The sequence below is a fragment of the Bufo gargarizans genome, chromosome 6, assembly GCF_014858855.1.
Source record: "Bufo gargarizans isolate SCDJY-AF-19 chromosome 6, ASM1485885v1, whole genome shotgun sequence".
Classification (NCBI taxonomy): Eukaryota; Metazoa; Chordata; class Amphibia; order Anura; family Bufonidae; genus Bufo; species Bufo gargarizans.
In genome coordinates, this window is record NC_058085.1 from 277,821,259 (window position 1) to 277,834,527 (window position 13,269).

Here is a 13,269-nt window from a genome sequence, read left to right on the forward strand (position 1 = left end):
GGGTAGTCATCAGGATAATTATAAAACACCTGTGACTTGAACCCCCCGGCCAGGATCGCATGTAGAGTCGTAGTGATGGAAGGCAGCAAGAATCCAGTGCTTCTGATCAATCACCTTTAATCGCAGTCCGGAGGCGGCAGCTCCAGGCATCTCGCGAGACGCGCGACCTCCTGTGAACGCGCGCAAACAGGAGCGCACGTTCACAGGATCGGCCGGTAAGAGACAGGATCTACACCCTGCCAGCGGCGATCGTTCGCTGGCAGGCTGTAGATGCGATTTTTTTAACCCCTAAAAGGTATATTAGACGCTGTTTTAATAACAGCGTCTAATAAACCTGCTACCTGGTCCTCTGGTGGTCCCTTTTGTTTGGATCGACCACCAGAGGACACAGGTAGCTCTGTAAAGTAGCACCAAACACCACTACACTACACTTCACCCCCCCCCCCCGTCACTTATTAACCCCTTATGAACCCCTGATCACCCCATATAGACTCCCTGATCACCCCCCTGTCATTGATCACCCCCCTGTCATTGATCACCCCCCTGTAAGGCTCCATTCAGATGTCCTTATGTGTTTTACGGATCCACGCATCCATGGATCGGATCCGCAAAACACATACGGACGTCTGAATGGAGCCTTACAGGGGGGTGATCAATGACAGGGGGGTGATCACCCCATATACACTCCCTGATCACCCCCTGTCATTGATTACCCCCCTGTCATTGATCACCCCCCTGTAAGGCTCCATTCAGACGCCCATATGTGTTTTATGGATCCACGCATCCATGGATCGGATCCGCAAAACACATACGGACGTCTGATTGGAGCCTTACAGGGGGGTGATCAATGACAGGGGGGTGATCACCCCATATACACTCCCTGATCACCCCCTGTCATTGATCACCCCCTTGTCATTGATCACCCCCCTGTAAGGCTCCATTCAGACGTCCGTATGCGTTTTACGGATCCACGCATCCATGGATCGGATCTGCAAAACACATACGGACGTCTGAATGGAGCCTTACAGGGGGGTGATCAATGACAGGGGGGTGATCACCCCATATACACTCCCTGATCACCACCTGTCATTGATCACCCCCCTGTAAGGCTCCATTCAGACATTTTTTGGGCACAAGTTAGCGGAAATAGATTTTTTATTTTATTTTTTTCTTACAAAGTCTCATATTCCACTAACTTGTGTAAAAAAAAAAATCTCACATGAACTCACCATACCCCTCACGGAATCCAAATGCGTAAAATATTTTAGACATTTATATTTCAGACTTCTTCTCACGCTTTAGGGCCCCTAAAATGCCAGGGCAGTATAAATACCCCACATGTGACCCCATTTCGGAAAGAAGACACCCCAAGGTATTCGCTGAGGGGCATATTGAGTCCATGAAAGATTGAAATTTTTGTCCCAAGTTAGCGGAAAGGGAGACTTTGTGAGAAAAACTAAAAAAAAAAAACAATTTCCACTAACTTGTGCTAAAAAAAAATTATTTCGATGAACTCGCCAAGCCCCTCATTGAATACCTTGGGGTGTCTTCTTTCCAAAATGGGGTCACATGTGGGGTATTTATACTGCCCTGGCATTTTAGGGGCCCGAAAGCATGAGAAGAAGTCTGGGATCCAAATGTCTAAAAATGCCCTCCTAAAAGGAATTTGAGCCCCTTTGCGCATCTAGGCTGCAAAAAAGTGTCACACATGTGGTATTGCCGTACTCGGGAGAAGTTGGGCAATGTGTTTTGGGGTGTCATTTTACATATACCCATGCTGGGTGAGAGAAATATCTCGGCAAAAGACAACTTTTCCCATTTTTTTATACAAAGTTGGCATTTGACCAAGATATTTATCTCACCCAGCATGGGTATATGTAAAATGACACCCCAAAACACATTCCCCAACTTCTCCTGAGTACGGCGATACCACATGTGTGACACTTTTTTGCAGCCTAGATGCGCAAAGGGGCCCACATTCCAAAGAGCACCTTTCGGATTTCACCGGCCATTTTTTACAGATTTTGATTTCAAACTACTTTGCACGCATTTGGGCCCCTAAAATGCCAGGGCAGTATAACTACCCCACAAGTGACCCCATTTTGGAATGAAGACACCCCAAGGTATTTCATGATGGGCATAGTGAGTTCATGGAAGTTTTTATTTTTTGTCACAAGTTAGTGGAATATGAGACTTTGTAAGGAAATTGAAAAAAAAATAAAAATCATAATTTTCCGCTAACTTGTGACAAAAAATAAAAAGTTCTATGAACATCAGCGAATACCTTAGGGTGTCTACTTTCCGAAATGGGGTCATTTGTGGGGTTTTTCTACTGTCTGGGCATTGTAGAACCTCAGGAAACATGACAGGTGCTCAGAAATTGAGAGCTGCTTCAAAAAGCGGAAATTCACATTTTTGTACCATAGTTTGTAAACGCTATAACTTTTACCCAAACCATTTTTTTTTTTACCCAAACATTTTTTTTTATATCAAAGACATGTAAAACAATAAATTTAGGGAAAAATGTATATATAGATGTCATTGTATATATAGATGTCACCTTCCTCTTCTTCATGGAGAAAAACCAGCCTGTGATGGGGCCATGGCTTCATAGACGTGGGTCTAGTTTATTGGTATAGGGACGTGGCCGCTGAGGTCCGGCTTTCTGAGGGGAAGCCAGTGGCCACCCTACTTGGATCGCAGCAAACCATCAGCACTATCAGCAGCTGCAGCCACATACATCATGCCTCTAGGTACCTCCACAGTGGGGTCAGAGAAGGACTGCCCTGTGGCCATTGTCGTTGCCACTTGGGACTTTTAACCACTGCAACAACAGCGAAGAAGACTTCCAGTCCCTCCATTAGGGAGCAGCGGGCCATTTGCCAGGCGAAGGTTACCACAGTTGCCCCTGACTACTGGAGTAGCAGAGCCAGAAAAAAGCCAGTCTGTGGCCATTATCACTGCCACTATAGAAATCTCCAGGCCTACTACTACTGCTACTGTACAGCCTGAGCCCACCAAATAGGAGCACTGCCCTGAGGTGTGCGAGGATAAGGAGGAATCTACTGATACTGCTCCATGCACTCCAGAACCACCAAAGAATCCGGAGCTCTTTGCTATGAAACACTGGAGAATCTGTCACCTACCAGGAAAAGGCCAAGGCTTACAGAGGATCCTCCAGAGGAAGGTGATCCTGCAGTACTAAATTCTGCCACAGAAGGCCACCAGGAGATCGCAGATGAAGTTTCTGCTGGAGTTGCAGCCGCAGAGAGCACCACTGCTAGCCGTGGCAGCGATGAGGATGTCACACAGCTTAACAAGGATTTTTGTGCCCTCAAATATGGGACCCAGGAGAAAGACTTCAACCCCTCCCAGAGGATACCTCATGCTGTGAGGAAAACTACCCACTGTGGGAATTACCTACTACCTTATGTGGATTATAAATGACTTTTTTCACTATACTGTATGTTCCGGTTTTGCAACGTTACAAGCCAGCACCCAAAGAAAGGACTCAAACGTGCACCTGAGCTCTTTGTGATTTCTAGTGTGACATTTTTTCACTATATTTTTGCACTAAAGTTCTATGGTTCTGCAACATTTAAGCAATTTACCCATTGTATGGACTCTGTTACGGGTAGAACAATGTGACCTCTTATGCACTTTTTGAATGGACTTTGGATTTTATATTGTTAGCTAGATACTGTAGTTAGCATCCTTGCTTCATTGCTCATATGGACTGCCTCTGAGGACTCTGAATACCAATGGTCCCACTTTGCCCTGTATTAGTTTAAAAAGCTTAGGTACAAACCGGATTCCCAAAAAGTTGGGACACTAAACAAATTGTGAATAAAAACTGAATGCAATGATGTGGAGATGGCAAATGTCAATATTTTATTTGTAATAGAATGTAGATGACAGATCAAACGTTTAATCCGAGTAAATGTATCATTTTAAAGGAAAAATAAGTTGATTCAAATTTTCACGGTGTAAATAAATCCCCAAAAAGTTGGGACAAGTAGCAATAAGAGGCTGGAAAAAGTAAATTTGAGCATAATGAAGAGCTGGAAGACCAATTAACATTAATTAGGTCAATTGGCAACATGATTGGGTATAAAAAGAGCTTCTCAGAGTGGCAGTGTCTCTCAGAAGCCAAGATGGGTAGAGGATCACCAATTCCCACAATGCTGCACAGAAAGATAGTGGAGCAATATCAGAAAGGTGTTACCCAGCGAAAAATTGCAAAGACTTTGCATCTATCATCATCAACTGTGCATAACATCATCCGAAGATTCTGAGAATCTGGAACAATCTCTGTGCGTAAGGGTCAAGGTAAAACCATACTGGATGCCCGTGATCTCCGGGCCCTTAACCGACACTGCACCACAAACAGGAATGCTACAGTAAAGGAAATCACAGAATGGGCTCAGGAATACTTCCAGAAACTATTGTCAGTGAACACAATCCACCGTGCCATCCGCCGTTGCCAGCTGAAACTCTACAGTGCAAAGAAGAAGCCATTTCTAAGCAAGATCCACAAGCTCAGGCGTTTTCACTGGGCCAGGGATCATTTAAAATGGAGTGTGGCAAAATGGAAGACTGTTCTGTGGTCAGACGAGTCACGATTCGAAGTTCTTTTTGGAAATCTGGGACGCCATGTCATCTGGACCAAAGAGGACAAGGACAACCCAAGTTGTTATCAACGCTCAGTTCAGAAGCCTGCATCTCTGATGGTATGGGGTTGCATGAGTGCGTGTGGCATGGGCAGCTTGCATGTCTGGAAAGGCACCATCAACGCAGAAAAATATATTCAGGTTCTAGAACAACATATGCTCCCATCCAGACGTCATCTCTTTCAGGGAAGACCCTGCATTTTTCAACAAGATAATGCCAGACCACATTCTGCATCAATCACAACATCATGGCTGCGTAGGAGAAGGATCCGGGTACTGAAATGGCCAGTCTGCAGTCCAGATCTTTCACCTACAGAGAACATTTGGCGCATCATAAAGAGGAAGGTGCAACAAAGAAGGCCCATGACGATTGAACAGTTAGAGGCCTGTATTAGACAAGAATGGGAGAGCATTCCTATTTCTAAACTTGAGAAACTGGTCTCCTCGGTCCCCAGACGTCTGTTGAGTGTTGTAAGAAGAAGGGGAGATGCCACACAGTGGTGAAAATGGCCTTGACCCCAAACCAATCAGGGGTGGATTGGGGGCCTTAAAGGGGGTGTCTCACTTCAGCAAGTGGTATTAAACATGTAGAGAATGTTAATACAAGGCACTTCCTAATGTATTGTTATTACCCATTTTGCCTCCTTTGCTGGCTGGATCACAATACATTAGTAGATACCTTGTTTTAACTTCATCTACATAATAAATGCTATTTTCTGAAGTGACACAACCCCTTTAATGTGGCCCTGGATTTTTTTTTTAATAATGGCCCCATGTTGTAGGTGGATCCAAATTGTTAGAAAATGGGGCAACAGAAGTAGGCAGAGCCAACACAAACTGGCTAGCAGCAATTTCCCTGTAGAGTCTATGGCCAGTTCGCCCATGAAACCAATCAATAATCAACAAAAATGTGAAAGCATGTCTGATAAAAATATACAAATAAAAAAGTGTAGACCATTGCTGATGGTTTTACTGTAGCCATGAGATTGGCCATAACATTGTTTGTAATAGAAGTCACCAGAGGATTGTATGGCCAGATCACAACTCTAGCAATCAGTGTTATCTGATATACGGCTGTTCTCAAGACAAAATAACATAATAAATAAATAATGCCACTTCTCAGGCAGACTGGAAATCAGCGGGGGAAGAACATGTCACCGTGTGCAGGTTGGTATTTTTCCCACTGAATTCAATGAGAAGCTGGCGATTCGATATCAAAAACTGCATTTTTCTGCAACAAAATCATCTATGGTATATTTTCGCAATGTTAACATGCCCTAAAGGTACATCCACCTGCGATGAAAAGTCTACAGCATATTTTGCCTCAGATCCACACCAAAAAATTCTGCAATAACTGCATCTATTATCGGCTATTTTTGCAGGGGAAATAGCTGTGGATTTGGCTCTCTCCATTGCAAAAGGTGAAATCCACAGTGGAGATTTTACGCTACAGTTTTCTTAAAATCTCACCCACTTTGTGAACATCCCCTTAAGTCTGCAAACACTGTTGGGTGTCATTTGTCAAACTGGTGTAAAGTAGAACTGGCTTAGTTGCCCATAGCAACCAATCAGATTCCACCTTTCATTTTTCACAGCTCCTTTGGAAAATGAAAGGTGAAGTATGATTAGTTGCTATGGGCAACTAAGCCAGGTCTAATTTACACCAGTTTGATAAATTACCCCATGTATTTCTACAGTTCGAGCATTTTTTGGAAAATTGGCATAGTCTGGAGGAGCTGTGGCATGCAATGTGGTTAGGCACTGGGGCTGGCATAGTCAGGGGGCACTATGGCTAGTAATGTGATGAGGCACTATGGCTGTCATAGCCAGGATACACTGTCGCTGGCACTGTTTTGGCTTTTCTACTGTGTCTGTACCATATCCACTGTGTATCACCCATATATGTATTTTCTAATTTTATGCTTCTAATTATGGACGCGTCTTATAGTCTGAAAAAAATGATACTTCTTACCTCACAATTCCAAAGTGTTTCAGGATTTCTTCCCAGAGGTAATCTGAACAGACAGGAACAAATAACAGTCATTGTCAAGTATAGCAGACTCTGCACACAGTACAATAGCATACCTGCCAACTTTTAAAAAGCACAAAGAGGGACACTATCAGCACCCCACCTATTGGCCAATCAAAGAGGGACACTATCAGCATGCCACCCAACCTATTGGCCAGTCAAAGAGGGACACTTATGGCTCATTGTGTATAAGATCACTGGCTGAGGCAGGTCATGGCTGCGGCTAGTGATTGAGGAACCACAGACATTTCCTGCCATGTCGAGACAGTAGCAAGGGGGGGGGGGGGGGGGGGGGGCCTCAGGGACCCGTAACTGTAATAACTGCAGCACTGGAGAATCGGTAAAGCGGTATAATTCCGCTATTTTTTTTACAGCATGTGCAGCCCCAGTGCTGGAATACCCCACACAAAAATCATCTAATATAGACATTGTAAGGTCCGCAATCGCCCAAATAATGAAAAAATATATATAAGTTAAGGTGTAATTTATAGGTAGGAACCAGACAGATGTTTTCTGGATCAGTTTAGTAACTTTATTATTGTACATTTATTACCCAGGTCAAAAAAAAGAACACATAAGTAACAAAGAGGGACAGAGGGACTTGGGTCAAAAAGAGGGACACTTGGGAGGCATGCAGTACTAAGGCCGCTAACACACATTGATGCAGTTTTTGAAGCCAAAACCAGCAGCGGATTCAGAAAAAAATGCAGAAGTCGGATCTGTCCTTAATGCTTACTCTTCCTTTATGATCCACTCCTGATTTTGTCTTCCAAAACTGCATCCAGAAACCTAATCTTGTGGCCGTACCTTAGGGCTGCAACTACATCTAGACTTTTTGTAGCACTTTTAGGCCTCATGCACACGGCCATGTGCTCCCTACATCACGGATGCGGAAACATTCACTTGAATGGGTCCGCAATCTGGAGCACTACGGAGTGCTTCCATGGTGTTTCTGTCTGTGCCTCTGCACCGCCAAAAAAATAGAACATGTTCTATTTCTTTGCAGTGTGGACGGATCTTGGGCCCATTCAAGTTGAATGGGTCTCAATCCGTCCCTGCTGCCGCACAGACGTTGCCCATGCATTGGAGACCGCAAATTGCGACCCCCCCCAATGCACATTATGGCCGCACAATGGCCGTGTGCATGAGGCTTTAGGCTACGTCTACACAACGACATTTGTCGCGTGACAATAAGTTGCGCGACAGATAGGGCACAACTACATTGCAACATTTGTAGCGCAACATTTTGTTGCACTAATGTCGCGCGACAATTTTTATAATGGAAGTCTATGGTGTCGCACTGCAACATGCAACATCTCGAATGGATTTTCTGCGACTGTTGTGTCACAGTCGCAGCATGTTGCATGTTGCAGTGCGACACCATAGACTGCCATTATAAAAATTGTCGCGCGACATTAGTGCAACAAAATGTTGCGCAACAAATGTCGTTGTGTAGACGTAGCCTTAGTCTGAAGCAGTAAATTGACTTTTATGCCATCTTATGCACTGCATCTGTGAATCAACAATGAACAAAAAGTCTAGGTGCAGCCTCAGCCTAAGGCCTCTTTCACACGACTGTGTGTCTCCCATGGCCGTATTGCGGTCCACATACAGCGGGTCCGCAATACACGGGGAACCGGCCATATGCATTCCGCATCACTCGAATGGGTCCGCAAATCCACGGATGCAGTGCGGAATGAAACGGATTCTTGGAATGGAAGCACTACGGAGTGCTTTTGTGGGGTTCTGTTCCGTTCTTCCGTTCCGCAAAAAAGATAGAACTTGTTCTATCTTTTTGCGGAACAGAGGGATCGCGGAACCCATTCAAGTGAATAGGGTCGCGATCTGCATGCGGCTGGCCCACGGTCGGTGCCTGTGCATTGTGGACCGCAATTTGCGGTTCGTAGCATGGCCACGGGGGAAAAACATTTGTGTAAAAGAGGCCTAAGCAGTTGTATAGTCCACATAAATAACCATTATTGGTATTCTGATCAATGCTTATTTCTACTTCCAATAGTTTTTTGTTCTTTATAATATGATATAGGGTCCAAGATAAATTGTTGTTTTCATGATGAGGGGGTGACACTGTAGGCTGGCCTTACATGTTCAGGTTTTTAATGCCGTTTTTGAAGCCAAAGGAACAGATAATAAACAAAGGGCACATATAAGGATGGGGCTACACCTAGACTTTTGTAGCATTTTTTAAATTAATTTTAAATATTGAGCTATAGTCCAAAGCAGTAAATTGTCTTGTAGCTGATAAACGTGTAAGAGTACCCTAAGAGTATGGCCACACGGTCAGGTTTCTGTATGCAGTTTTGGAAGCCAAAACCAGGAGCGAAATAAAAAAAGAAGAAGAAGTTGTAGCTGTTCTTTATACTTTCTCTCCTTTTATGATCAACTCCTGATTTTGGCTTCTAAAACTGCATCAGAAAACCTGACTGTGTGGCTGTACCCTAAGACTATACCCCCTTAAAGAGGACCTTTCACCGCTCCTGACATGCCTGTTTTATTAGCTTTATGCATTCCCCGCTTACTAACAATTCTGGAGCATCTATTCTTATGTCTGTATGTTGTGCCATTCCTCTATTATTCCTGCTAGACATTATGAATGAATTGCTAACAGTCTGCAGTAAGGGGTGGTAACCAGTTGGGGGGGTGTACCTGCACCGACGCACTGTATCCAATCAGTGCTGCCACTTTCAGACTGTGCAGGTACACCCCCCAACTGGTTACCTCCCCTCTGTACCCTTACTGCAGACTGCTAGCAATTCATTCATAACTTCTAGTAGTAATAATAAAGGAATGGGACAACATACAGACATAAGAACAGATGCTCCAGAATTGTTATTACATGGGGAATGCACGAAGCTATTAAAACAGGCATGTCAGGAGCGGTGACAGGTCCTCTTTAAAACGCACACCAGTACTTAATCCTAGCCCACGAGTATATTACCTTCAGGTGGAATGTAATTAAACACAATTTGGAAAGAGGACTGTATGAGGAGGAGAAAGAAGCTGGTATAGTATATGGACTTTAGGAATTTTCCAGTGTGTTCTAAAACAAAGAAAAAAAACTAAAAAATTAAATAGAGAAAACATGAAAACTTCAAATTCCTCCAATCCAAAAAGGCCTAAAAGTTTTTATATTGTGGCACAAGTTTACCGCACTGAACTGAAAAATAATTTCACGACAATAGATATTTTAGATTGCACGTAGTTTTTACAAAGGTGAAGACAAAAAAGATACACATGTGAATACATGCTAATGCATCAACTTAGTTTTATTTTATTCATTTTTCAGTTATCCTTCTGGTCCCTTTTATTTCCTTAACGGGTGGAAGGTTGTCAACTTTTTTGTATGGCTACTATATACTAGATATACCCAATAAACAAGAACACATATACATAAACAACACATTTTTATTGAATGGTCTCATAAAAGACAACAAAATAGACAGTAATAAATATAATTAATACATAGCAGTAATGCAGTAGCGCTGCGAATCAGCGCCACACCAGAGATACACCGGACCACTGTACCCCCTTAATGCACCCATCCATCTGAAACCCAAGTAACCACAAGAGGCATGTAAACACCAATCAAACATGTAATGGGGGACAAACCTTAGAGCCTTGGTGAGCGCACCCTGACACGCGTTTCGCTCGGCTTCTTCAAAGGGGCGCCCCTTTGAAGAAGCCGAGCGAAACGCGTGTCGGGGTGCGCTCACCAAGGCTCTACGGTTTGTCCCCCATTACATGTTTGATTGGTGTTTACATGCCTGTTGTGGTTACTTGGGTTTCAGATGGATTTGGCACATGAGTGTGTCTGATGTTTTTGATACTGATATCATATATTATTTCCAATAACCGTTGGTATGTTATCACCTGTATGACTATTATAATGCACGTTTGCCTTTGGCCTGCTGGGGAGATTTATTATCTCTGCACTTATAACATTGTCAGGCCATTAGGAGGGGTGCATTAAGGGGGTACAGTGATCCGGTGTATCTTTGGTGTGGCGCTGATTCGCAGCGCTACTGCATTACTGCTATGTATTAATTATTTTTATTACTGTCTATTTTGTTGTCTTTTATGAGACCATTCAAAAAAAAATTGTTATTTATGTATATGTGTGTTCTTGTATATTGGGCATATTGAGTTTATGCTCACACATGATTTTTCATCTTTTTGATGATTATTTTGGTTATAATACTATATACTAGATGTTACTTGGTTTTTGGTGTGTATTTGATGTGTTTTTTCCCCAGATCTCACCACTGTGTTGAAAAGGGTGGAATCCACACAAAGAATTGACAGGCTGAGGATTTCACGACCGGTCAATTTCCGTACTTAGATGTGTGAAATCTCATACACTTTGTTGATACACTATTACGCTGCATTTTTTTCTGTACGAGAATCGTTGTGGAAAACCCACATGTAATCCAGAATGTGTGCAAGTAGATTAAGGCCACCTGCACATGTTGCGCAATAAGAGCGTTTTTTTTACGTGCCGATTTATGTGCTGAAAAAACGCAGTGTATTACAGTATCAGCAAAGTGTATGAGATTACACAAATCTTACTTACACTTCAGATTTTTTCAGTGCAGGAATTTGACCTGCCATTCAGATTTCGAAATAAATAGCAGGTCAATTATGTTTGCCGTTTTAGCTGGGCGGAAAAAACACATAAAAGCTACACCAAAAACCGCTGGTAGACATTACGAATTTTGGTGCAGGTATGCTGCAGAAACACACATAAATCCACATGGAAATGGATTTATATGTGTTGCCTTCAGACACTGCAGATTTTGTTAAAGAAATTTTCTTGCAAATGCAAAATAGTTCACCTAAATGGGGCTTACAGAAATCCATGTGCTTGCCACGAAAAAAAAAAAGCAGCCCAATCAAATGAGTGGAAATTATTTTTAGTTACAGGAAATTTCTGCAACAAAATCTGAAATGTGTAAAAGGCACCCTCACATGTCAATTGTTTACGCCATTCCACACCTTCTGTAGAGTGGTTTCCCCCATAGACTTCAATGCGGTTGTTAACATAAACAGAAAATCTGCACGAAAAAACACACCAATTCTGAGATAAAGGGCTCACGTACACGAATGTATTTTCATTCGGTGTCATTGCGGACTGTATGCGGAACCATTCATTTCAACGGGTCCAAAAAACGGAAGTTACTCCGTGTGCATTCCGTTTCTGTTTGTCCCTATTTCCGTTTCGCAAAAAAATAGAACATGTCCTATTATTGTCCGCATTGTGGACAAGGATAGTACTGTTCCATTAGGGGCCAGATTTGCGTTCCACAAAATACGGAATGCACACAGACATCATCCATATTTTTGGGGGATCCGTTTTTTGGTTTCCGCAAAATACATATGTTCGTGTGCATGAGCCCAAAGAGTGCGGATTTATGTGCGGCACACAAATCTGCACAGTGTGCAGCCACCCTTATGGTCCTTACACAAGCACATACATTTTGTCTGCCCTTTTTGGGGCTGCAAAAACACTTTTTGGCCACCTGTTGCTTTTGCTAAGGTTTTGGTGGCTTTGTTTTGGCATTTTTACACACAGTTTGCGATTGTTCACTAGTGTTTTTTCATGTTTTTTCCCCTATAGAGCAGGGGATGTCAAAATAGTAGAAAATCCCATTAAAAGTGCAGAAAATCCCATTAAAACCTGTGTGTAAGAAGCCTAACTGAAGAAAAACAAAGAAAAATGTCAAGTCCGTTGTCATCCAACATAGACCAAGGGGCAATGTAACTGCACGGCATAGTAATATTCCCAGCAAATAGTTACCAGACGATGGGAATAATGTTATAAATGATAACTAATAATATCATGAAGGGTCATATACAAAATCCTACTCCATTTACTTTGTAAAAAAGAGAGGGTTCAGTAAAAACATTCCAACTCGTAGAAATTTGAATTTCGAGGCTCATAACATTACAAGCAATCAATGAAACAAGGTTATAGCGGAAGTTTAAGATATGAAGAATATGGTCACAAAGCAGCAGATAAGTCTACCTTTCATCGTAGTGTATGTTGGTTTTGATAGAAGAGGGATCAGCATCAGGTACACAAAATAGATTATGGAGAATCCATTGAAACGGATGCAAATGGCTCCAGGAGGCAAAATAGTGATATTAGATTTCTTCAGCATTGATCATAAATTATAGAAATCATATAATAATAAAAACGAATTAAAAAACATATATTTGTATATTTCTGAGACTATATATTTCTGTTAATAACAGTACACAGATATACGTAATGCATCGTGGATAATCCCTTAGAATACACAGTGTCATTTCGAAAGTAATAATTCTACATAACATAATATACAGAATTACGTCATTTGAGAAGATTGTCTGAGACGTGGATTTTGATACCTACCTGCCAGTAAGCAGCTGGGGAGGAGGAAACGGAAGACTAGCCCACATAATAGTTCATTTGCCATTCTCTATGCCAGTCTGCCGAGGTGGGTTAGGAAGGGCTAAGCAGTCTGGTCACAATAGGGTAGACATCTTGAACACCTAGGAAAGTAGTAGATTGAC

The 13,269-nt window shown here is 42.5% G+C and overlaps 1 protein-coding gene across 1 annotated transcript in view; it reads right to left on the reverse strand.

The window, feature by feature from the left end:
- The window catches only part of LOC122942147 (piezo-type mechanosensitive ion channel component 2-like), an 81,346-nt gene extending 68,561 nt beyond the window's left edge, over positions 1-12,785 (reverse strand). The window contains exons 1-3 of the mRNA XM_044299646.1: positions 12,740-12,785; positions 9,651-9,757; positions 6,643-6,680 (exon numbers count right to left, since the gene is read on the reverse strand). Coding sequence (XP_044155581.1) covers positions 6,643-6,680; positions 9,651-9,757; positions 12,740-12,785 — 191 coding nt within the window. The remainder of the gene's footprint in view (positions 1-6,642; positions 6,681-9,650; positions 9,758-12,739) is intronic.
- Between the last annotated feature and the right edge of the window lie 484 nt (positions 12,786-13,269).